At 44.7% G+C, this 26254-nt stretch overlaps 2 protein-coding genes across 2 annotated transcripts in view; both read left to right on the top strand.

Moving 5' to 3' along the window:
• The window catches only part of zeb1a (zinc finger E-box binding homeobox 1a), a 58933-nt gene extending 44606 nt beyond the window's left edge, over window positions 1-14327 (top strand). Inside the window, exons 3-8 of the mRNA XM_084008924.1 lie at window positions 5567-5719; window positions 6120-6322; window positions 6786-6912; window positions 7921-9683; window positions 10310-10487; window positions 10904-14327. Coding sequence (XP_083865050.1) covers window positions 5567-5719; window positions 6120-6322; window positions 6786-6912; window positions 7921-9683; window positions 10310-10487; window positions 10904-11616 — 3137 coding nt within the window. The 3' untranslated portion in view covers window positions 11617-14327. The remainder of the gene's footprint in view (window positions 1-5566; window positions 5720-6119; window positions 6323-6785; window positions 6913-7920; window positions 9684-10309; window positions 10488-10903) is intronic.
• A 1626-nt stretch (window positions 14328-15953) lies between these two features.
• LOC311013042 (zinc finger E-box-binding homeobox 1-like) lies at window positions 15954-24549 on the top strand. The gene is made up of 9 exons (XM_084008925.1): window positions 15954-16155; window positions 19297-19330; window positions 19446-19485; window positions 19557-19703; window positions 20105-20307; window positions 20710-20836; window positions 21487-22886; window positions 23099-23237; window positions 23460-24549. Exons 2-9 carry the CDS (start codon window positions 19313-19315, stop codon window positions 23870-23872), a joined length of 2487 nt encoding a protein of 828 aa, XP_083865051.1. The 5' UTR covers window positions 15954-16155; window positions 19297-19312; the 3' UTR covers window positions 23873-24549.
• The last annotated feature ends 1705 nt before the right edge of the window (window positions 24550-26254 follow it).

The raw sequence follows: 26254 nt of genomic DNA, 5'->3' as shown, positions 1-26254 counted from the left end.
CCTTAATAAAATCAGCCCCGTGTTTGGGAATGACCGAGGGGAACTAATTGTTTTAGTAGTTTTGGGGACCGAGTACAAATATGTACTGCATTATTCGACTTGAGTCACATGTTCATGGCATTACCTGTTGTTTTACTCCTTCAGCAAAACATGAACAAACCAGGACGCAGTACCATCTTTAGAGTGTGCAAGAGTCATGGAAAAGTCATGAAACGTTGCTGTCGAGCCACGCTGGGAACCCCTCGAAGGCTCTGTGTGATATTTTTGGATTTGTCTGACTTTCACTCCTTTTCTTTCCTCCCCGTCTGAGGAGAAAGCAGGGAGAGCAGCTGGTGTCGAATTGGTCCTCTGGTGAGAGATTAGTATCCGCTACTCCCCCTGCAGTCTGGGCCGCACTGCAGCTCTAATCCATCTCGCTTTATAAATCCACCACGGACTCACAGTGACAGGTTCTGGCAAGGTATACGAGTGCAGTGCTCTCTGTATGCGTGTCTCTACTGGGTGCTTGTGCTCGGGAATACCTCCGCCAGTGTTTGTGCAAATGTGTGCGTGCGTGTGTGTGCAGTGCACCACATGATTTCCTGTTTTCATTCCTTTTTGATATCCCACATGTGTGTTGCAGGGTGTCCTGGTCGCCATTACTGCATGACTTTTTGTAAGGCATTAAGTGTAATTGTAGAGTGTGGTGGGAAAACAGAGGTGTATCAGCGAGGGAGGGGAGGGGGAGTGATGGAGGTATATGAGAAGGGGAGGGAGGGAGGTGAGGGGCAGAAACAAAGAAAGTCAAGGGAGGGGATGCAAAGAAAAGATGGAGGGGCGGAGACAGATGGAGGTAGACATTACAAGAGAAAATGGAGAGGAGGGAGAAGGAGTGAGAGGAAACATGGAGGAAAAGGTAGGAGGAACGGGTGATGGAAGGAAGTGAAGTTAGCCAGAGGGTGCAGGACAAAAGAGAGAAAGAGGGGAGGTTAAGTCGTAAGTGAGACGGCATCAAACCCAAATCATTTTGAAAACTTCTCGTAAAGATCTCCATCCATATGAAATGTATGTTAAGTCGATAATGTAATTATCATGACAGGCTCATCTGTGGGGTTTTGACTGATGATCAGACAATATATAACATTGCATAGACCAAACGATTTTTTCATTCATTTATGAATCGAATTGTTAGTTGCAGACTTAAATATGTGGAAGTAATAGCATCTTAGCTGGTCTGTTCCCCGCTGCCTTCTTGGATCACGTTAACTGTGATTTCATACAGCTGATCTTATTATTGAGTGTTTCTTATTTCCACATTTTTTTGTTCTGTTGTCAAACAACCGAACAACTAGGAAAAAAGTAACTCTTTTGCTGTTGCACTGAAACAGCAATCAATCACGTCAATCAATCTTAAAAAATCAGTGTACAGTAAATACAGGTTAATGACAACACCAGCTTTATTGGGATATTATTATTACATATTATTGGCATTTAAAAGGAGTGACTACAGAGTGTTGAAGTAGTCGGAAAGTTGTTCTCTTAACTTTTCAGGTTGAGTCACTTCCAAAAAGCTCTTTTAAAAGACCAAAATGTGTGCTTTTAGATTTAGCTGGCTTACGTACATTCAATAATGTGCCTTCACACATCTCGTGTAGACACAGACGGAGGCCTGAAGCTGCTGCTGCTGTTAGTGTGGATGCTCTCAGGGAGGGATTGGGGAGGGATAGAAAGGGAGGAAGGAGTGAAGCACACAGAAAGTGAGGAGGATGATAAACGAGAGTAGAGAAAGGAAGCAGCAGACGAGTAAGGTGAGGGGGAGAAAGGAAGGCGTAATAAGAGAAAGAGGGATGAATAAGGAGAGAAAAAAAGCATGATGAAAGTTGGATGAGTGTGTGAAAGAGAGATTTGGAAAGCTTTCGGATGAGATCATGGGAAGCAGAGTCTCTGTGTGTTTAAAATGAGGCTTAACGGGCCTCGGCCTGGTCCCGCCTCTCCTTTATGAACACACACACACACACACAGCTGCACCTGTCCCTGACGAGGCTCAGCAGGAAGAGGCGTGGCCTTTGGCACTGGTCCTGCCTGCATTTAAAATGCTTGATCTCCATGGCAACGCTGGTCCCAGTTACACCTCGCTGCATGTTCTTATCAATGTTTTTACACACAGAAAGTGAGGTAACGTCTCTGCCCCAGATACTTTACCACCGCGGTTGAACATTTTATATCATACAACGCAGATCTGATAGGAGGCAACTGACAGCATCCAGTACAAGTGACGAAACGCTGTTCAAAAATAACAAGTAACACTCATTCCTCTTTTCAAAACACGGTGATTTACATAGGCCAAACAAGAGTACATTTACATTTACATTTACATTTAGGTCATTTAGCAGACGCTTTTGTCCAAAGCGACTTACAATAAGTACATTTGTCAAAAGAAGGAAACAAAGAAACCACAACGTATCATTGCTGATAAAGTAAGAGCTAAAAATAGAACAAGTGTTAGGTCCTCATCTGAGTAAACTAGTACTTCAAGAGCAACAGTGCTATGATCAGAGTGCTATAGGTAAGGGGGGGGGGTGTTAGTGGGTCATGCTATGTAGAGTCAGGTGGCAAATGACTCTGCTGTCCTGACGTTAGTTGGGAGTTCGTTCCACCACTGAGGCACCAGAACAGAGAAGAGTCTGGACTTTGCTGAGCGACATTTGTTTGATTTCAGCGATGGTGGTACCAGCCGGCCAGCTGAAGTAGAGGAGCGAAGTGCTCGCTTCGGGGCATGAGGTTTGACCAGTGTTTGAAGGTAGAAGAGTGCCGTTCCATTGATGGCCCTGAAGGCCAGTGTCATCGTCTTGAATTGGATGCGTGCTGCAACAGGGAGCCAGTGGAGGTCACGGAGGAGGGGGGGTCACATGGGAGAATTTGGGTAGATTGAAGATAAGGCGTGTTGCAGCGTTCTGGATACACTGCAATGGTTTAATCGCAGAGGCCGAGAGTCATGCCAGGAGAGAGTTGCAGTAGTCAAGGCGGGAGATGACCAGTGCTTGGACCAAGAGTTGCGTTGCATCCTTTGTGAGGAAGGTCCGAATCCTGCGGATATTGTAGAGGGCAAATCTGCAGGATCGGGCCACAGCAGTGATGTTGGGGGTGCAGGATAGTTGGTCATCGAGGATTACACCCAGGTTCCTCACAGTTGACGACGGCAATACTGTGATGCCCTCGACAGTGACCGACAGGTCCATGCGAGGGCAGTCTTTCCCTGGGATGAAGAGGAGTTTGGTTTTATTCAGGTTAAGCTTGAGGTGATGTGCAGTTGCCCAGACAGAGATGTCAGCCAGACAGTCCGAGATGCGAGTTGCAATGTGACTGTCAGAGGTTGGGGGAAAAGAGAGGAACAGCTGGGTGTCATCTGCGTAACAATGGTAGGAGAATCCATGCGATGTGATAACAGAACCTAGTGATCTGGTGTATAGTGAGAACAGAAGCGGTCCTAATACTGAGCCTTGAGGGACACCCGTGTCCAGAGAACAGGGTTTGGACATAGAGCCATTCCATGTGACCTGAAAGGTGCGATTTGTCAGGTATGATGTAAACCATCAAGAGTAAGAGAAGTTGAGGCTCAAAGGAGAGAATAAAGGCAGAAAACCAAGAGAACATGAATCACATAGAGCAAATGGAATAAATCTCAGTACTAAATTACAAAAACTAAATAAGGAAACGTGTAAACATGTAACTAATATCAATGAAATGATGTGGCCTTGGTTGTAGACTTACTAGACTTTAAACCTGAGAGATGGGGTGTAGAATGATAGCGTGTTTTGGAGCTTGACCTTAGACTGACATATAAGAAGTGGATGTAGTCAACCCTGTTGGTTCGTTGACGACCGTTTTGAAGAGTTTGGCATTTTGACCGTCCAGAAGTGTCATGAAAGGAGCCGAGTGGTCAACACCCAGACAGGACAACGGCGTGGTAGCGACCTGTCAATCACAAGGTAGCCACGCCCTAAAGCATACCCTGCTTTATCGTCTGTTTGACTCTAAATGGGAGCAGCATTTACTAAATGAACATCTTGCAGTGCTGAACTCATGAAAGTAGTGATTGAGGCCATAAACTCGTTATTGGAAAGTTTGCGACGATATTAAATAAAGTCGGCTCATTTTGGCATAGTCTTCTATACAATTGGACGTCTTTTTTCTGCTAGTCATTAGAAAAATGTAGTTTAAGTGAAACTGTTATCCTGTAAGCATTAATGGATGGACTTACAAAATAAGAGACAACTTGAGAATGCTTTATCGTCTTTAGTCACTTTACGCTGCAGTAATTTTTCAAAATAAGGCCTGTTTTCCCAAACTGACATTTTCCCGACGTAATGTTTTTTCAGCCACTTTGATACACGCAACATCTACTATTGTAGATCTTGATATAGTTAATTGAACACATTCATTGTAAGCATCTTAATATCGCTGTAATGACATTGCAGGTAATAACAGCACATTTCTGCCTTCATGGCAAACTTGTTTACATCTTATTGCCTGTTGACATGCCATTTTTTATATGAGTTTTGAGCTTATGCACATATGTTTGTTTGTCTATGAGTCTCTTGCTTGAGGTTCATTTGAATAGTTCATTTGTTTTAATGAGAGGAAATGCTGGCTGGAGGACAGACTGTCAGTGTCATACCACAGTCTCCTCTCAAGTGCCAAACTAGAATTATGTTCAGCCGTTGAATTACTCCTCGTAAAGCTCATTATAGTTACAGGGAAACAGATATCGTCTCTTTTACAGCAAACCAGCTGTTCCACGGGAACTAAAACATCAGCTGTATACGACTTACACAATCCCAAAATGCTCTTTGGAAAGTAAATATTACAGGAAGGAATGGTTGTTTGTTTTAGTTAAAGTCATGGCTTTCTGCACAGTACAGCTATCACATGAACAGCATTCTAGGTTCTATTACTGTAAGTCATTTTGCACCCCAAAAGGTCAATGGGACAAGCTTTGATTTTAGTGGGATTTTTTCTTGTGTCTTTAAACTGTAAGCACAGTAATGGGGTCGAGGAGAGGCGTGAAAGTCGAAGTGGTTAAATTCATGTTCTTTTCACCTTTCTTACCCCGCCCTTTAGATGGGTGTTGGCCTCTCCTGATGGTGTGAAGAGTTTTGAATGTTTTGCCTATATCTAGCTCTCAAGAAACATGTTCCTTTTTGTACTTCATCCTCTTGAATTCATCCATATTTCCTAACAGCTAACAACTGTTGATGATATTATAACAGATCTGTACCTTCAAAACATAAATGATTGGAATTTTTTTTTAGATAATTGGGAACAATCAGGATTATTCCAAAATTAGAGCATGTTGCTTTGAAAAGGTTTATGGTCTTTTTTTTTTTTAAATGTGCTCTCCAGGCTTTGCTTTCAGGAATGTAAATGTTCATGAGAGGAACATGCAAATCAGAGGGTGATTAAGAGGCCCTGTGGTGCTCTCTAGTGGTGGCGCTGGAGAACAACAGCACATTCAGCTGCTGATTCCGTCGTAGCAGCAGATCCCGAGGTCCGGATTTAAGACCCCATTTGTGTGTTTGTGTTTTAGTGAAGGAGGAGTATGTGTCAGAAGAGGAAGAGGAGGCTGACAAGGATACTCTAGTGGATGAGATCCTCCAGCAGGGAGACACAGCCGTGATCTACCCTGAAGCCCCTGAGGATGATCAGAGTCCGGCAGAGACAGGAGGCGCTGATGAAAACGGTAACATTTAAACACACGTGACTGGAAAGCAGAACATGTATGTCCACTGTTTACAACTGAGCCAAAAGTTATAATTAAATGATTACTATAGAATGTCAAACGCTATGCTAAATCCTATTAAATTTCCACTTCTTTCTGTTTTGGAGGACTAAATGAAGGAAGGTTCAGCTTTCTGTTTGTTTCTGTGGACACTAACGGAAAGGTCTCCCGAGAAATGTTAAGCAATACCATCAGGGATGTGGACCTGTCAAAAAACGTGTGATTGGGTTGTTTGGCAGCAACAGGGTGTTTGTTTCAGAAGCTATTAAACCATGTGACGCACACCTCGGATGAAACGAACTGGCAGCTGAAGAAAGATGGCCGAATTCAAACACAACATCCATGTGTCTCTCTATCACAGGCACTCCAGACTCCTTCTCCCAGTTGCACACGTGCCCCTACTGCTCCCGGGGCTACAAGCGCAACGCCTCGCTGAAGGAGCACATCAAGTATCGCCACGAGACCAGCGAGGACAACTACAGCTGCACGCACTGCAGCTACACCTTCACCTACCGCTCGCAGCTGGAGAGGCACATGAGCCACCACCGGGGCACCAGGGAGCAGGTAACATCAGAACCTGAAGACCCCGACCGTCAGGCACAGGATCAAATCGTTCCTGATGAAGCACTTTTTGGGAATTCCTATGCATGCAATAAGCTGTGTTTAAAGTGAAATCTGACAAGTTCATGGACGTTGGGGTCTGCGTTCATTCCCTGTGATTTATTATTCATTCAAAATCAACAAGCAGTTTTGCAATCTGCAAATCTAGTCATAAACTAAAACCTCTTCATAGATAATCAATGTTCCTCTTAAACCTTTGAGCTACAATAAAAGTGAAGAAAATATAAATCTTAACTGTGTTTTTGGGTCAAAGTGTTTGCTGTTTACATTTGATACTTTACCCGCATGAAACAGCTCATGTTAACGATAGAAAAATCAAGAATTCCTTCTTATGGAAACCATCTGGACACATTGTGCAGCAACTTCTCCTCCTCATCCTCATCGACTATTGTGTTTTTTGTCTCAGCGTCACGTTACCCAGTCGACAGGTGGATCTGGAGGGACAGGTGGAACCCGCAAATTCAAGTGTACCGAGTGTTCCAAGGCCTTCAAGTACAAGCACCACCTGAAGGAGCACCTACGCATTCACAGCGGTGAGCTGTTACCACGACAACGGCCATTCCCACTCATTCACTTGCACACTCACACAGTCAATGGCCTGAACAGAGTTCAAGCTCCCGGCTACTCAAGTCCTGTAGCAGTTATTTATTATCGGCAAACTGTGTTTGCAGTGGATTGATGGTTGTTGTCACCAGTCCATCAAAGCTCTCTGAAGAGGATTTGTACTCATTTAGTGATCTCTTTCTTTGGTGCTCTGTTACATCAGGCTTTTCAAAATACCCATTATTCATTCAGTTAGAAAAAAGATCACGTGTGTTAAAAGAATTTCTCGTAAACGAATAAATTCACCCAAGGAGGAGATCGGAGACAAAAGTGAAGTCGACGCCTGACTTTAATCTTGATCAAGAGGAGCAGTTTACAATGCAACAACGTATGAGGGTGCTACAGAGAAAGTGCTCAAATCAGTGTAGTGACTTGAGTCTTTAAGAAGGAAAAAGAGATAGTACGTCACTGGTGTCTTATCCTTAAGCAACAAACCAGACATCCAGACTCCTCAGCCTCTGATAACATTTAGACACTTTGAGATATAGCTGGGAGCATTAGGTTAACAGTGGATTTACTAAAGTGACGACAATCCAATCCATCCTTCATACATGGATGACTACATCGAAACTTTTAACACACAAACAATAGCTACGAGTGAAACTTGGTCTAAAATTGGGCAAATTGTGATTGAAATCAGGAATTATCTAATCAAAGATCAAGTAGACAGGGCAAAAAAGTCATCTCAGATTCAAAATTATATATCAATTTTCAAATTATCCTACACAGATTCAGTTTTCAATCCAATCATTCAAGTTTCATAATTTCATATTTCTGCCCCGTATGTGTGCCACAAACTTGTTTCAGTCGTTACCAATAGAGGAACAATACCCATCTCATAACTTAAATAAGCTTTGGTCTTTATTTATTTAAATTTAAGATGTGATGGAGCTTATTTTTTTAACTGTTTTGGTCATTTCTCTCTGTGCTCCCCTTAGGTGAGAAACCATATGAATGCCCAAACTGCAAGAAGCGATTCTCCCACTCAGGTTCCTACAGCTCTCACATCAGCAGTAAGAAGTGTGTGCGTGCAGCACCTTCCAATGGCGGCCCTCGAACGTCGATCAAATCCCCCCCACAAAACACCCAGACCACACCGGTCGTTATTGCTCCGGCCCGCATGATTCTTAAAGAGAAGAGTGAAAGCAAACCCCTCCAGGAGCAGCTCCCCGTCACCCAGATCAAATCTGAACCTGTGGAATACGAGTGCAAGCCTGTGATGGCGGCACCGGCACTTTCAGCCGTTACCAACGGAGTGGTGAACGGAGGGACGGCTCAGCCCGGCGTGGTCCCGGCTACAACCCTGCCTCAGGGTATGGCTATGGTCGTCCCAACGGTCGGCCTCATGTCGCCCATCAGCATCAATCTGAGCGACTTGCAGAATGTGCTCAAGGTGGCGATGGACGGAAACGTGCTCAGGCAGGTGCTGGGTACAGCTAACGGGGTGGTGACGCAGGGCAAGCAGGGAATTGTAGTCCAGCAGCCCCAGCAGCAGATCATCAGCCTGCCGGCCTTCGTGGATCACGACGGCACCACGAAGATCATCATCAACTACAGCATCACCCCTGCAGCCGCCACTACCCAGACTGCACCGCTTGTTGCCAAAATCAACCCTGCTCCCCTCCCCACTGTCACCACTGCTGCAGCCCCCACCCCCACCAAGACAGATAAACCCTCAACCCCAGAGGTGACCGACCTCTCCATTGTAAAGGCAGAGCCAGAATCAGTGTCCATCACAGACATGGAGACAGAGGCAGCCACACCGACACAAAAGGCCCAGACAGCTCGGATGCCAAACAGCACCAGTACATGTATACTATGTGATGACTGTCCCGACAACCTGGAGGCTTTACACCTCCTCCAGCACCGCAAAGCAGCCAATGGGGAGGCTGTTGACTCTGCTGCTTTGGACCCCTCGTTCGCTGCTCTGCTAAGCGAGGCGGGGGTGACACTAGAGGAGCCACCAGTGGACGACCTCCTTTCACTCCTTAAGACCTACTTCGCCTCCAATGCCAACCCAAGCGAGGTGGAGCTGACAAAGATCTCAGAGTCTGTCAGTATTCATGTGGATGTGGTCAGGAAGTGGTTTGCAAAGATGAATTCTGGGAAAAATGTGGACAAATCCCACAACAAAGCTAAAGCGGTTCCCAAAAAGACTGATCTCAGCTCAGAAATGTCAAACCAGAATGGGGAGGCAGAGGAAGACAGCTCCCAAGAGACATCCAACAAAGCCTCATCCGATTGTGGCAGCGCTTCTCCGTCAGACTCTTCACCACTAAGCCTCAACACCGGGGACCTCGTCATCGTTAAGAGCGAGCCAGAAGACCCAGACGCACCGGACTCCCAGGCCGAGCCGCTTGACCTCTCCCTGCCTAAACATATCGGAGCCGCATTGGAAACGACCTCACCTCCCGTCAAGCTGCAGGAACAGCCCCTGAACCTGACCTGCCTGAGAAAGGAGCACCTGGAGGGTCGAACCATCTACGTCACCACGCCTCAGACCGGAAGAGCTGTCAACATCGTCACTGCCGCACAGTTGCCCACGTTAGTGGCCATCGCAAGTCAGGGCACAGTGAGCTGTCTCAACACCATCAACACCACGACCAAACGCACCATCCTCATCCCACAGCTCACCTACACCTACGCCACTACAGCCGGCAACGCCACTGGAGCGAAGACTGTCGTCCTGAACGGCCATAAGGTTGGTAGCCAGGTTGGACCTGTGTCAAAACCCTCAAATCAGTATTAAAGTGGAGCTGTATACCAACTTTTACCACTAGGTGTCGCACTTGGCTCAGTAGACAAATATCAGAGGAGCAGCTAGTCAGTAAAATGAAACCTGTCTTGTCTCGTTGCCCCAGAAAACACATGAACTTTGGCGTAAACAAACAAAGCCTCTCCTGACATTTCATGGGTTTGTCTGCCTCGGCTCAGCAGTAAATTGCACTCGGCCTGTCAGACGCTGTTGGTCGCATTAGTCTGTTTATAACCACAAACATTACATTATGTTAATAATCATGTTGTCATATTGTTCTTTACCAATGCAATACTAGTGTGATTTAGCGCTGGGATTCCATCGCTACAGGTTGCTGATGTAGGCTATTTTCTAATTTGTCAGAACGTGTCATAATGACGGTTCAACAGATCTCAGAGCAGCTCCACTGCAGCAACTGAAGTACCATTTTCAAGGACGATTCAATCAAAGGACATTTACATTCACCGTCCAGACAGTTCGATTCAAACAGGGCTCACTCTTAGATTTTTGCGGTCACTCGACACATGCCATTACATCATTTGATGGTAAATGTGATTGTCTTCCATCTACAGCAGGAGACGAAGCTGGACAGCAGCTCCAACGCCGTCTCCGCGGTGGAGGAGCAGAACGACTCCGATTCGGCTGCACTGAAGAAGCGACGACTGGAGAATGGCGTCTACCCATGTGACCTTTGCTCCAAAGTCTTCCAGAAGGGCAGCTCCCTGCTCAGGCACAAATATGAACACACAGGTACGCCTTACATCTAAAACACATTCTCTTGTTATGTTATACTGAAGCTAAATTTGTTTAGCGGTCCAATCAAATGCAAAGGCTTTGATTTAAATCCTTCTTGTAAATGTGCAACACTCAAATAAGAATAGTCTTATTTTCTTATAGACGCTCTTATTTTTGGTTTGACAGGGACATAAAGAGAACAACCAGCTTACTTTCACATTATGTCTTCATTATGAAAATATAACTTTATTGTGGAATTGTTTACCTCAGGGGCAGTGGCTACAACCTTTTTGGTTTGTTTTTTTGGACACTTTCTTAGAATGGACGTAATACCTATGATAATATCTTTACTCCGCTATAATCAGCAGCTGTAGTTTTTTGCGATTAAAGCAGTCAAGTCCATGTCTGACTCTCTGTGCTCCCGCGTGCAGGAAAACGGCCCCACGAGTGCAGCATCTGCAAGAAGGCCTTCAAACACAAACACCACCTGATCGAACACTCACGGCTGCACTCCGGAGAGAAACCCTACCAGTGTGACAAGTGCGGGAAGCGTTTCTCTCACTCCGGCTCGTACTCCCAGCACATGAACCACCGCTACTCCTACTGCAAGAAGGACGGGCCAAACTCCGGCTCCAGTTCGGGGCCACGCAGGGCTCAGTCGGAGCTCGGCAGCCCCAGCACCGGACTGCAGTCGGACAGTCGGACCACGACCCCGCCCTCCCAACTGGACTCAGACGAGAGGGAGAGCGAGGAAGAGGAGGACGAGGACGATGAGGCTATGTGTATGGACGACATCCGGGTCGTGCAGGTGGATGACGGCGAGTGCGAGATCTACGAGGGTAACTTTGAGGACGACGACGATGAGGACGAGGTAGAAGAGATTGTGGAGGAAGACACGACAGGAGAGGAAGAGGCGGAGGGAGAGAGGGTGGACGAGGATTTCGTTTGCGATGTGATGGAGATCGAGGTCGGGGACGATCACATGGACGACGACGAGATGGAGGAAACGGCTGAAGAACAGAAGGAAGAGGCAAGTGCGGATACAGAGGAGATGGCAGACTGTGAAGCTAATGCGGACAAAAGCATCAGGGAGGGGTCAGAAAGCGATGAACCCACGGAGGAAGTGGTGACAAACGCCAAATAAAAGGATAGAGAATCCCTTGAGGTCAGCTCGAACGCCTCGGTTATTGAAGTCGAGTTGATTAAGACAAAACCGCAGAAAAGTCAAGAAAGTCACGGCGGTTGCCTGATCTTAACGGTCCACTACTGTGTACAAAAACCCAGGTGTGCCTGAACTTGAAAAAAGAAAAAAAACAAAACAAAACAGTGACTTTTTTTTTTCTCTCTTGTGGCAATGAAATATCAGTGTTATAAATTGTTTATAGAAGTACAGATTTTAAAGCAGAACTCACCCGTCAACTTGTTAGACTTGTTACTGAGACATCCCAGGTTGTTTTATTGTTTGTTTGTTTGTTTTCATTTGGTCAGTGTTACTAATCGTGTTCTCGTTTAAAAACATTTTAACCTGTAAAGATGAGAAAAAAATTTCTATACCTTTTTATTGCCAATGAAGTTTCCTAAATCAGTATTTTATTGAGTTCTACGAACAAAAACCTCTGCACTACAGTATTCCTGGTTTACCTATGGATACATGCCTCATGCATTGTATGCCCTTCAGTGTTATTTACGTACACTAGCTAGCGAGATGTTGTTTGTGTTAGTGTTAGTCTTTGCTAGCTAGCATTACTTTTGTTTTCGGTTTGACTGTTAGCCTTAAGGAAAACAAAGTATTCTTGGGGAGGGTTGTGGGCGGGATGGGGAGTCCGGGATGAGAAGGTGGATCCTGTACGCCATAACCAAATTTGTCCTATCAGGGAAGGTGGAGTCACAACCTTAAAGCCAGCATCGGGCGCCCATGTTCCGCAGCCCGGCGTAGCCCGGCGGGTGGAGTCTCCAGGTGAAGACTCCACCTGACCTGGCTCGGCTGTGGTTCCAGGAACACGCGCGTCCATTCTTACCAAGCTTCTCCTTATTTTTGGTTGACTTTAGTTCTGAGTCAGTGTTTCAGTGTTATTAGCTTATATATGAAGTCATACTGTACGTGAAGGAACAGGGCTGTTCCCTGCTCCACCCCAATGCCTCCAGCCTTATGCAAGACCTGTGTGCTGTTAAAAGTGCCATTGAACAGTGTTATCATTTCTTCTTCACACATGTAGCCAGTATTCTGTTACTTACACGAGACCCACATTGACTAATGTTTGTCGACTTGCACAGAACAGCTGATTTGTCACAATTACGGAAATATTCTCCATGTGAAATGAATTGGAATATATATTCAAGGCCTTAGGCTTTGTTATGTTTTTTGGGCCACACAATATGTGGGCTTCAACTAACGATTTATCTCCGTTAATCAATCTGACAAGTGTTTTTGTGGTTAATCAAATTATTTTTAAGTCTATAAAATATAGGTTAAAAAGGTCCAATAGAAATTCCCAGAGGCCCACATGTTTTCTTCAAATAACGTGTTGAAAGATATTCAGTTTACAACTGTATAAAAAACAGAGAAAAGCAGCAAATTTGTTTTTTGTTTTTTTTTGCTTGAAGACGATAAACAATCTGTTATTGAAATATGTGCTGCTTATTTTTTAGATCAACTAACTAAGTGATGAACTGACAAATACTTTCACATATTAATAGTATATCTTTAAAAAACGTAATCTAATCTATAATTGCATATTCTATAAGACCTTTAAAGGCTTGAATATTTGCCTTTGAGAACTCATTTCCAGTTATGGCCCAGTTGGCTCTCCTCGCTGCTCAACAGTTTGCAAAATCTTAAAAAGGTAAAAGAAAGTTTAGAAGTATAGGAATGTGTGGAAACCATTGAGAAATACAATCCAGACTGAGTTTGCAAAATGTTTACTTAAGTGTTTAAGACCAGAGTCTAAGTCTAAGTGAAATGGAGACGGAAGGATTTGACCTTCAGCCAAACGTGTGCACTTGTTTTCAGATAGTAAAAACAAAAAAAGGAAAAATTGTGGCAAGCTGTCCCGCACTTCAGGTAACAAACGTTAGTGAATGTGGTTTCTGTCTGTCGAAGTGTTTTCAGTTGGTTTTACCGAACAGTGTTTATAATATTAGTTTTAATTGTTTTTTCATGTCCTCTGTATGTTTTTTTTTTTTCAACAATGGCAGTATTAGAACCCTTTTCACAGATTAAAAATAAATGTACCTGTTTAGTTTTTAGAAGACTTTTTTATATTTATGTGTCTTATTTTTATATTTTCTTTTATGGTTATTTATTACACATTGTAGTGTACATTACTGTAGTTTTAATTGATACAATAATATATTTTAGTATGAAAAATAATCTCAAGACAAACAAAAACCCCAAAATGTGGTTCTGGGAGCTGAAGTTTGTTTTAACAAAAAACTAAAAAAAAAAGATAACATAAAAAGATACAACATGTATTCTGTAAACATGACTTATGTTTTAAGCTAATGAAGAAAAAAGACAGGAATGAAGTGAGAAATAGAAACTGTTACATGTGCATCCGCTCTTTGCGTCGTTATGAAGCTACTGAATTCTAAAACTCTGTGATTTTAAAAGCATGAGTCGTTGCCGTTTTAATGAAGGATCTTGTTATGAAGCCTCCCTTTTTATTTCGAAGCCAAACTTAGATCGTCCTGCCACCCCGTTTTCTGTTCTGTGCCAACTTGTCCCATCGTACTGTCGAAGGCTGCATATCGTTTGTTCTGTCCTCACCCTTTGTAAATCCACTGTCTTTGTATTGTTTTTATTTTAGTTTTGCTCCATTTTTATGACTCCCCATCACAATAAAATATAAGACAGCATTTCTGACTTACTTGTTTTATTCTCAGCTTCCTATTTTACTGGTCTAATAATATAAAAATATATGAAAAACAGCTTCATGCAAGGATAGTACGACATGGTTGACATTGATAATAATCTGTTACTCATCCATGGAAATCGAAACCATAGATGTACTCTTGGATTCGAGTCATTAGGACATGGATTATGTTACGATTACGATTGCCCTCGAGTGGCCATTAAATCATCAGTGGGCCCGTACTTGTACTCGACAGCATACTTTCATCAAAAACCAATGGCGCGTGACAGTCAGGCCTTACATCTCCACAGATCTTGAATAGTGTATTTGTTATTTAGCTCTCTCTCAATTTGGAGCCCTTTCGAAATATAAAACTATGAAATCTAACAATCTGTTTTACCCACTTTGAGAGAGGTGATGAGCAGCTTTTTAATGGGAGAAGGCGTCCAGGTCTGAACATGTACACATACACTTTAACCCAGACTATCACACTTTAAAAGCAGAATGTTTTAGTGTAAATGCAGTTAATATAATTTGATTCTGAATATTCATGATGCACCTAATGATACTGTTTTTGTTGTTGTTGCTGTGGGCCAACTGCTGTTTATTATGAGGGAAGTTTTTTTTTTTTAAATGGTATGGCAAGACAAAGGATAGTGCAAACGGGAGGTTGATGTGGTGCAGAAATGCATGTTTAGATGAGATGTTTGTTAGGAGGATATAGCCCTTTTGCTTCTGCATGTGATGTAAATTTCTTTTACAGGAAGGATGCACAGCGAGGGCTATCAAGCGTCACAAGGCTGCCCTGTTAGTCACGGCCAGACTGGCCACCGATCAACACCATTGAAACAATGTGCGGCTGAAATGAGTTGAGGGTAATGGACAGGAAAGACATCTATGGAGAGTGCTGTCAGGCTTTAATGTTTGTGAGGAAATTTGATATTATGCATCAGCTCAAACATAAATGTATTGTGTGAACCTTCAGTTTGTTCACACATACCATCAGTAAAGCCTTTGAAATTACTCGTTAAATGATTTAATGTAGATTCACTTCATTCGCACAATGATTTTGTTTGTCCCACATCTCAGCGATGTAAAAGAGAATATTGGACAACAAGAACTATAGTCTGAAAAACAAAATAGAAGTTAAAAGAAAAATTAGCTCTCACTAACAATGATGGACACAAAAAAAGTTTGAAGGTTGAAATACAGAATTTGACCTGTTGAACCTTAATGACCATTAAAGTTTACAGAACACAGCAAAGACTAGAAGTCCACAAAAAAGAGACTGTTGTGGCGCCATGCTTCTTTGTCCTGTGGACAATGGAGAGCCACTGACCTCAGTTTTCCAGGGTCCTTCACGTTTCCCACCTTTGTCCGGAGCCCCGCCCACGGACTCAGTTTTCTGCGGACCCCTGTTGTCGATGACGTCACCACGAAAACCCCAGCTTCACACTCAGCATGATCAGAATTATTTGCAAAGTACATGTGAACCTACAAGGTGTGTGACTCCATGTTTGACCTGCCTCTCTTGTCTGCCCGGCTCACCGAGACTGTGTGCACCGAGTCCTCGGAGCAGAGGCACCTGGACGCGTTCTGCACCCCTGAGTATCCCCGTACCTTTACGTTACGTGCGCACTGCCGACCCGGACTAAACACGTTGTGCGCCAGGGACAAGCGTACATAAAGCAAGTTAGCGCCAAGCTGCTAATATAACTGTGCGTACGGTGAACGTCGGAATACGCCACATTAGACGACAGCAGCCGGCTCCGAGACTAGCGAGCTGAAGCTAACAAAGCAGCGTGCTAAGCAACCCCGCCTTGTCCACACAGGTAAGGTTACCTGCACAGCAGCGCAAAGCTACACGGCCAAGCGTCGCGTTTGTCAATGCCCATGTGTTGAATTAGCCGACTACGGAGCTTGTTGTCGGCTTGTGGTGGGGTTTTGCAGTCATGTTATTGCACACAAGACCGTAACCTGCACCAGGGCTCCGTGCTGAAGTTCCCTCCCGGTGCTGTGCAAGCTGCACGTGGGAGAAATGTGCCCTCGGGGTTTACTATCAGAAAACCTTCTTCTGGCAGACTTGACCTACTTAGTTAGCTTCAGGTAAACATGGTGGTTTGGGTTCAAAATGAACCATTTCTGTCAGAAAGTCCCTGCGGGTAGACTAGACTCCTGCCGTGTCCAGACTCGCGTTGCATGGCTGGACAGGAAATACTAGCGAAACATACAAAATAAACGACTGCGCACTTCCGGTGGAAGCGTTTTTGTCGTTGATTTATTATGTATCAGACAACGTAACGTACAAACTAGTAATGAATTATACTGTATGTTTGACTGTCTATCATATACATGTTGCATGTGAAATACATCAATTTAAAAAATAGAAAAGCATGAAACCAGGCTGATGTTTGGTTTGTTTGTCAGCAATACTATGGAAAAACCCTTTTACAAGTCAATGCTTAGCAGACACAAGAACACACACAAACTAAATTTAAAGTCCGTGTAAAGCAGCAAAAAATTTGTGTTATGAGTTTGTCACACCACAGTAATATGCATCATTGACCACTGAGCCAAATTTGAAAGATTAAAAAAAATGCTAAGTATATAAAATTAGGTCTCAAAATCATGGAAAAACAAGCACTTCTCTCTGCTGTGAAACGCTGGGGGCGTGTCAGTTAGAGGCGCTGAAACCACGCCCACCGCGGGAGGGGTGTGTTTTACAATACACACAAACGTAAAACCCCGGTCTACATATAATTCCTTGTCATAGCTATATATTGATGCACATAAAATATTACCTGTGGATTATCATTGTGCTGTCAGATGGACTCGGGGAATGAGGCCAATTCATGTCATGATTAAATGCAATAACATTTGCTAACATTACATGGGCATGACTGAATGCACAATGTAAAATCACTTTCGGGATTTGCACCTTCAGCAAAATGCATTTAATTAAACGAGTACAATATTTATAACATAAGCACACACTTACACTCTCTGGCGGGCACGTAATGCCGGTGGTCGTGATGGTGGCAGCCGCTGTCCGCGGGAAGAAGAGGGTCGATGGCGGGCACGTAATGCCGGTGGTCGTGATGGTGGCGGCCGCTGTCCGCGGGAAGAAGAGGGTCGATGGCGGGCACGTAATGCCGGTGGTCGTGATGGTGGCAGCCGCTGACGGCGGGAAGAAGAGGGTCGGTGGCGGGCACATATTGCCGGTGGTCGTGATGGTGTCAGCCGCTGTCTGTGGGAAGGAGACGGTCGGTGGCGGGCACATAATGCCGGTGGCCGTGATGCTGGCAGCCGCGGACGGCGGGCACATATTGCCGGTGGTCGTGATGGTGGCAGCCGCTGACGGCGGGAAGAAGAGGGTCGGTGGCGGGCACATAATGCCGGTGGTCGTGATGGTGGCAGCCGCTGACGGCGGGAAGAAGAGGGTCGGTGGCGGGCACATAATGCCGGTGGTCGTGATGGTGGCAGCCGCTGACGGCGGGAAGAAGAGGGTCGGTGGCGGGCACATAATGCCGGTGGTCGTGATGGTGGCAGCCGCTGACGGCGGGAAGAAGAGGGTCGGTGGCGGGCACATAATGCCGGTGGCCGTGATGCTGGCAGCCGCGGACGGCGGGCACATATTGCCGGTGGTCGTGATGGTGGCAGCCGCTGACGGCGGGAAGAAGAGGGTCGGTGGCGGGCACATAATGCCGGTGGTCGTGATGGTGGCAGCCGCTGACGGCGGGAAGAAGAGGGTCGGTGGCGGGCACATAATGCCGGTGGTCGTGATGGTGGCAGCCGCTGACGGCGGGAAGAAGAGGGTCGGTGGCGGGCACGTAATGCCGGTGGTCGTGATGGTGGCAGCCGCTGACGGCGGGAAGAAGAGGGTCGGTGGCGGGCACATAATGCCGGTGGCCGTGATGCTGGCAGCCGCGGACGGCGGGCACATATTGCCGGTGGTCGTGATGGTGGCAGCCGCTGTCGGTGGGAAGGAGACGGTCGCTGGCGGGCACATAATGGCGGTGGTCGTGATGGTGGCACTTGCTGTCGGCTGGACGGGAGGATGCAACCCGGGTACGGAGAGGGTCGGTTCGGCCCCACTGACCAGTATCAACGGACTATTCAGAAATCCAGACTTTACCTGGTGATAGTTGCTGTAACTATCGGGGGTAAAGTGGACACTGCAGAGACGGGTGTTGGTGGTGATTTTGAACTCTCCACAGCTCCTCTTGACAAAATCGATCCACCGTTTCCTTAGGTTGTCGTTGGTAGGAAACTTAAATAAGCTAACTGAGCCATTACCCTGCACACTGTGGCGGGGTTTATGCTAATGATAGCCGCGTTACGTAACGCGGCTATGCTTAGCTGACCCGCCCATTAAATCCTGGACACAGAAATGTAGAAAAACAGTTTGGCAGCCTAGCTCCATAATTACATTCTAAATGGTTGAATGACTTTTTACATGTTTTAAGGGAATACATTTATGACCTATTTAATGTGTTTAGAAGAAAATGGCTGAATTTGCTTTACACGGTCTTTAATATGTGAAAATGTAGTCTACCTGGGCTGCTCCCCTGGAAGTGGAACGCTGCATACAACTCATGCAATGTGTAGAAGGACATGCTTATAATTGTATAATAAACCTGATCCATAGGCTCATGCATTTTATATTTATATTTTGCCAGCTAACATTAACCTTTTTTTTATTAACTATTTATATGGTACGTTTTGTTTGAACAGTATTTACAATTTTTGGTTTGAATACCAAATTTATAGTTTGGTATATTTTATGAGACTAATTTAATGACTGTAATTGGCTATCATTTCCCCTTTGTCAAAAAAGGACCCTGGTACCCCGAGGCAAAAACACAAACGGGAAAGTGGCTTACAAGAAAACATGAAAAGATTAATTTAAATAATGGGATGTTGTTTAAAGATGTGATAAAAAATATTTTTTTAACTGTTTTTGCTCCTCTTAGGTGAGAAACCGTATGAATGCTCAAACTGCAAGAAGTGAGTAAGAAGTGTGTGGGTGCAGCACTTCCCAATGGCGTTCCCAATGACACATTGTGCAGCAACTTCTCATCCTCATCGACTATTGTGTCTTGTTTTTTTCTGTCTGTCTCAGCATCACGTTACCCAGTCGACAGATGGATCTGGAGGGACAGGTAGAACCCGAAAAATTCAAGTGTACCGAGTGTTCCCGAGGTCCGGATTTAAAACCCCGTTTGTGTTTTAGTGAAGGAAGTGTCAGAAGAGGAAGAGGAGGCTGACAAGGATACTCTAGTGGATGAGATTCTCCAGCAGGGAGACACAGCCGTGATCTACCCTGAAGCCCCTGAGGATGATCAGAGTCCGGCAGAGACAGGAGGCGCTGATGAAAACGGTAACATTTAAACACACATGACTGGAAAGCAAAACATGTATGTCCACTGTTTACAACTGAGCCAAAGGTTATAATTAAATGATTACTATAGAATGTCAAACGCTATGCTAAATCCTATTAAATTTCCACTTCTTTCTGTTTTGGAGGACTAAATGAAGGAAGGTTCAGCTTTCTGTTTGTTTCTGTGGACACTAACGGAAAGGTCTCCCGAGAAATGTTAAGCAATACCATCAGGGATGTGGACCTGTCAAAAAACGTGTGATTGGGTTGTTTGGCAGCAACAGGGTGTTTGTTTCAGAAGCTATTAAACCATGTGACGCACACCTCGGATGAAACGAACTGGCAGCTAAAGGAAGATGGCCGAATTTAAACATGCCTCTCTATATGTCTCTCTATCACAGGCACTCCAGACTCCTTCTCCCAGTTGCACATGTGCCCCTACTGCTCCCGGAGCTACAAGCGCAACGCCTCGCTGAAGGAGCACATCAAGTATCGCCACGAGACCAGCGAGGACAACTACAGCTGCACGCACTGCAGCTACACCTTCACCTACCGCTCGCAGCTGGAGAGGCACATGAGCCACCACCGGGGCACCAGGGAGCAGGTAACATCAGAACCTGAAGACCCCGACCGTCAGGCACAGGATCAAATCGTTCCTGATGAAGCACTTTTTGGCAATTCCTATGCATGCAATAAGCTGTGTTTAAAGTGAAATCTGACAAGTTCATGGACGTTGGGGTCTGCGTTCATTCCCTGTGATTTATTATTCATTCAAAATCAAAATCAAATGTTCCTCTTAAACCTTTGAGCTACAATAAAAGTGAAGAAAATATAAATCTTAACTGTGTTTTTGGGTCAAAGTGTTTCCTGTTTACATTTGATACTTTACCCGCATGAAACAGCTCATATTAACGATAGAAAATGCCTTCTTATGGAAACCATCTGGACACATTGTGCAGCAACTTCTCCTCCTCATCCTCATCGACTATTGTGTTTTTTGTCTCAGCGTCACGTTACCCAGTCGACAGGTGGATCTGGAGGGACAGATGGAACCCGCAAATTCAAGTGTACCGAGTGTTCCAAGGCCTTCAAGTACAAGTACCACCTGAAGGAGCACCTACGCATTCACAGCGGTGAGCTGTTGTCACGACAACGGCCATTCCCACTCATTCACTTGCACACTCACACAGTCAATGGCCTGAACAGAGTTCAAGCTCCCGGCTACTCAAGTCCTGTAGCAGTTATTTATTATCGGCAAACTGTGTTTGCAGTGGATTGATGGTTGTTATCACCAGTCCATCAAAGCTCTCTGAAGAGGATTTGTACTCATTTAGTGATCTCTTTCTTTGGTGCTCTGTTACATCAGGCTTTTCAAAATACCCATTATTCATTCAGTTAGAAAAAAGATCACGTGCATCGAAACTTTTAACACACAAACAATAGCTACGAGTGAAACTTGGTCTAAAATTGGGCAAATTGTGATTGAAATCAGGAATTATCTAATCAAAGATCAAGTAGACAGGGCAAAAATGTCATCTCAGATTCAAAATTATATATCAATTTTCAAATTATCCTACACAGATTCAGTTTTCAATCCAATCATTCAAGTTTCATAATTTCATATTTCTGCCCCGTATGTGTGCCACAAACAGTCGTTACCAATAGAGGAACAATACCCATCTCATAACTTAAATAAGCTTTGGTCTTTATTTATTTAAATTTAAGATGTGATGGAGCTTATTTTTTTAACTGTTTTTGTCATTTCTCTCTGTGCTCCCCTTAGGTGAGAAACCATATGAATGCCCAAACTGCAAGAAGCGATTCTCCCACTCAGGTTCCTACAGCTCTCACATCAGCAGTAAGAAGTGTGTGCGTGCAGCACCTTCCAATGGCGGCCCTCGAACGTCGATCAAATCCCCCCCACAAAACACCCAGACCACACCGGTCGTTATTGCTCCGGCCCGCATGATTCTTAAAGAGAAGAGTGAAAGCAAACCCCTCCAGGAGCAGCTCCCCGTCACCCAGATCAAATCTGAACCTGTGGAATACGAGTGCAAGCCTGTGATGGCGGCACCGGCACTTCCAGCCGTTACCAACGGAGTGGTGAACGGAGGGACGGCTCAGCCCGGCGTGGTCCCGGCTACAACCCTGCCTCAGGGTATGGCTATGGTCGTCCCAACGGTCGGCCTCATGTCGCCCATCAGCATCAATCTGAGCGACTTGCAGAATGTGCTCAAGGTGGCGATGGACGGAAACGTGCTCAGGCAGGTGCTGGGTACAGCTAACGGGGTGGTGACGCAGGGCAAGCAGGGAATTGTAGTCCAGCAGCCCCAGCAGCAGATCAGCAGCCTGCCGGCCTTTGTGGATCACGACGGCACCACGAAGATCATCATCAACTACAGCATCACCCCTGCAGCCGCCACTACCCAGACTGCACCGCTTGTTGCCAAAATCAACCCTGCTCCCCTCCCCACTGTCACCACTGCTGCAGCCCCCACCCCCACCAAGACAGATAAACCCTCAACCCCAGAGGTGACCGACCTCTCCATTGTAAAGGCAGAGCCAGAATCAGTGTCCATCACAGACATGGAGACAGAGGCAGCCACACCGACACAAAAGGCTTCAGACGCCCAGACAGCTCGGATGCCAAACAGCACCAGTACATGTATACTATGTGATGACTGTCCCGACAACCTGGAGGCTTTACACCTGCTCCAGCACCGCAAAGCAGCCAATGGGGAGGCCATTGACTCTGCTGCGCTGGACCCTTCCTTCGCAAGTCTGCTATGTGGGGCGGGGGTGACACTAGAGGACCCAACTGTGGACGACCCCCTTTCACTCCTTAAGACCTACTTTGCTTCCAATGCCTACCCCAGCGAGGTGGAGCTGACAAAGATCTCAGAGTCTGTCGGTATTTGTGTGGATGTGGTCAGGAAGTGGTTTGCAAAGATGAATTCTGGGAAAAATGTGGACAAATCCTACAAGGAAGGGCGAACCACCATCACACCTCAGACGGAAGATCTGTCAGGAAGATCTGTCAACATTGTGGCTGCCACACAGCAGTGCACATTAGAGGCCTTCGCTGGTCAGGCTCTCAGCGCTATCCACACCACTAAAAGCCCCATCCTCATCGCAGAGCTCACCTACACCATTATGTCCAGCGACACCACCATCGGCCATGAGGTTAGTTATGTTAAACATTATTTCCTCTACTTCTTATCAAGCTCTTAAATGTTCTACTGCTCTAGACATTAACAGTCACCGTACAGACCTCTCAGACAGCTCGATTCAAACAGGGGTCACTGAACTAATTGTCCTCATGTTTACATCATTGCTTTCACCAGACACATGGCATTAAATAATGGATTGACATTGTTAATTTGTTCTACACACAGCAGAAGAGGCCGGACAGCAGTTCGAACAACGTCTCCACAGGGAAGAAGCAACGGCAAGAAAAGATCTACCGATGTGACCTTTGCTCCAAAGCCTATAGCAGGAAGGGTTCCCTAGTCCGGCACATATATGAACACACAGGTATGCCTTACAATTAAAAGTTGCCTCAGACATAGTCATGCATTTACTGCCAATACTTCTCAATCAGTATACCTTTTTTTATTTTCTGATTAGCATTTACATTGTGACCCCTTAATCATCTTTGATAATGGCTTTCCTCCACTACTATTATCAGTGTTTACACTTTTGTTTGGCAGACAAAGGTAATACGAGTCCATGCATGCTTTGTTGTATCATCTGCAGGAAAAAGACCCTACCAGTGCAGCATCTGCGAGAAGGCCTTCAAACACAAACACCATGTGGTCGAACACTTCAGGCAGCACTCTGGTGAGAAACCCTTCCACTGCGACAAGTGCGGAAAGCGTTTCCATCATTCTGGTTCATACTCCCAGCACATGAACCAACGCTACTCCGACTGCAAGAAGGACGGGCCAAACTCTGGCTACGGTTCAGTAATACACATGGTTCAGTCGGAGCTCGGCATACCCGGCACTGGACTGCAGTCAGACAGTCAGATCACGACCCCGCCCTTCCAACTGGACTCGGATGAGAGGAAGAGCAATGAAGAGGAGGACAATGCGATTGCAGAAGGAGAGGGGTTTTTGATGGAGATGGAAGTCGGGGACGATCATATGGAGGACGAAGAAAACAACTGAAGAGTAGGAGTCCAGTCTTATGCCAGACCTGTGTGCTGTGAAAAGTGCCATTGAACAGTGTTATCATTTATTCTTCACACATGTAGCCAGTATTCTTTCACTTGCACATGTTTGTCGAAATGCACAGAACAGAGTTTGTCATAATTACTGAAATATCCTTCCTGTGAAAGGTTGAAATTATTTGGAATATTTTGAAGCCTTTTAAAAGTATTTGGTCTTCAAGTAACAATTTGTTATTGATATTATGTTTGTTATTATTGATCTGGTAATTCTTTTAATTAAGTGTTGCCCGGGCTAAATTGAAAAATTGTTTCAGGTATCTTTAAAAACATTTTTGGCCCTGTACCTATAGTTGCATTTTTTATAAGACTTTTACTGGATTTGCTGGCAGTCCTAGTTGCTCAACAGTGTCCAAAACTTAACTTCAACTAACTTTTGAAGTGGAGAAATGTGTGGGAACTATTGAGAATTACAACCTTGTAAAGTTGACAATCAATCTCTCGGTGAAGATAAAGATTTGTTTTTATATATGCAAGTTAATGTGTTGTTTGAGAAATGTTTACCTAAGTGCTTAAAACCATAAAATGTTAAGGCAGCTTTAAGTAAAAAGGTTAAAAACAAACAAAAAAAACTATGTAATTCAGCTCTAACGTGACACTTTTTTCAGTTGGTAAAACAAAAAAATTGTGGCAAGCGGTCCAGGTAAACATTATTTAAATGCGGTCTCTTTAAGTGTGTCCTTTTTGTTACCTTTTTTTAATCAATGACAGACTCATGAGTGTGAGTCAGGCATTGTATCACCAAACACCATGACTAATGTATTTAATAATTAGCCCATGGATTGAAAGAATGTGTGAGAGAGAGAGAGAGAGAGAGAGAGAGAGAGAGAGAGAGAGAGAGAGAGAGAGAGAGAGAGAGAGAGAGAGAGAGAGAGAGAGAGAGAGAGAGAGAGAGAGAGAGAGACCCTCACCCTCTGTGCTATATGAGAAAGTAGAATAGTCCTCCATAGCAACTACACTAGAAATGTATCTCACTAAATCTGCCTCGGTCCATCAGGTTTTCTCAGGATCGGAACAACGTTCAACAATCCACATGTAATTACTGAATATAGGAAGACTTTCAGTACTTTTCCTGCTTATTTACCATATAAATAGTTGGTTGTTGGTTGATTCTGAACCAGCAACCAGGTGGTGCTAGAGGACCACTCAACACCTTTACAACATCAGAAATAATTGAAGTTTGCATACCACAATGTAAGGAAGGAGCAGAAAGCAGCATTTCATAGATGATTGAGTCATGATCCATGACTATTAAATTATCTTCCGAATGCTGAGGCGAATTTGGAGATCAATGCAAATAGGCGTCCATAAAATCTAACAGTCCCCCCCCCCAGAGAAAATGACAGATTATCTGCATGGCTGATTTCTGTGTGCAAAGGTTATTCTGCACAATTTGTGGAAAAAACAATGATATGTGACAGTGGTGCGATGACAAAGCCGGTTGTTTTCTCTGAGCCACCTGAGAAAAAAACGGATATTTCTAGCAGTGTTTTTTAATGGAAGAAGACTCTTCTGTTGCGTTGTGTTATAGTGAAGTAGTTTGGGGAAGTAAATGGACTTAATATAGTTCTAATGAATATTCATCATACACGTAATGATGCCTTTTTTTCTTGCTGTTGGCCATCTGCTGTGTGTGCATTATAAGGGAAGTAAAGAGATCACTGCTTGTGTTCAACCAGTCGTGGTGAAATCACAACAGGGGGATTTTAACATCAACAGAAATGACAAAAGCATGCATTACATCAGAGGATGTGCAACATATGTTTAGCTGTAGCCCTGTGATAGACTGGCGTCCTGTCCAGGGTGAACCCTGCCTTCACCTAATGACAGCTAGGATCGGCTCCAGCCCCCCCGTGACCCTGAATACAGGATAAACGGTAGACAATGGATGGATGGGTGTTTAGCTGCGATATTCAGGACTAGTGAACTAATTAAACTAGTAGTTTACCTATTGCAGTAGCTTGTTGGTAGTTCAGTTACATGCATAATTATTCAGATACATTACTTTTACATTTTTTGTGTAGTAAAGTACACCACTATTGGGACATTAAAGGAAATTAATTATCTCCTAGACCTATCCACTTGTCCAAGGGAGGCAGAATTTGGGGGAAATCAATGGGTTAACTGGCTCAACTGTTAGCAGACACCTGTATCTGTGACAGTAAATTATTTGTATTACTCAAGTAGTCTGTGTGTGTGTGTGTGTGTGTGTGTGTGTATATATATGAAAAGGACTGTTAATATGCTATATTGAAACAAGACCTTTGTTGGTGCAACTCATCAATTATAATACCTATATTTCAAGTAAGTTTGTACATTCTAG

Source organism: Eutrigla gurnardus (assembly GCF_963514095.1).
Source record: "Eutrigla gurnardus genome assembly, chromosome: 4".
Classification (NCBI taxonomy): domain Eukaryota; kingdom Metazoa; phylum Chordata; class Actinopteri; order Perciformes; family Triglidae; genus Eutrigla; species Eutrigla gurnardus.
The sequence above is the reverse complement of the archived record's forward strand: the minus strand, read 5'-3'. Positions and strand labels throughout refer to the sequence as shown.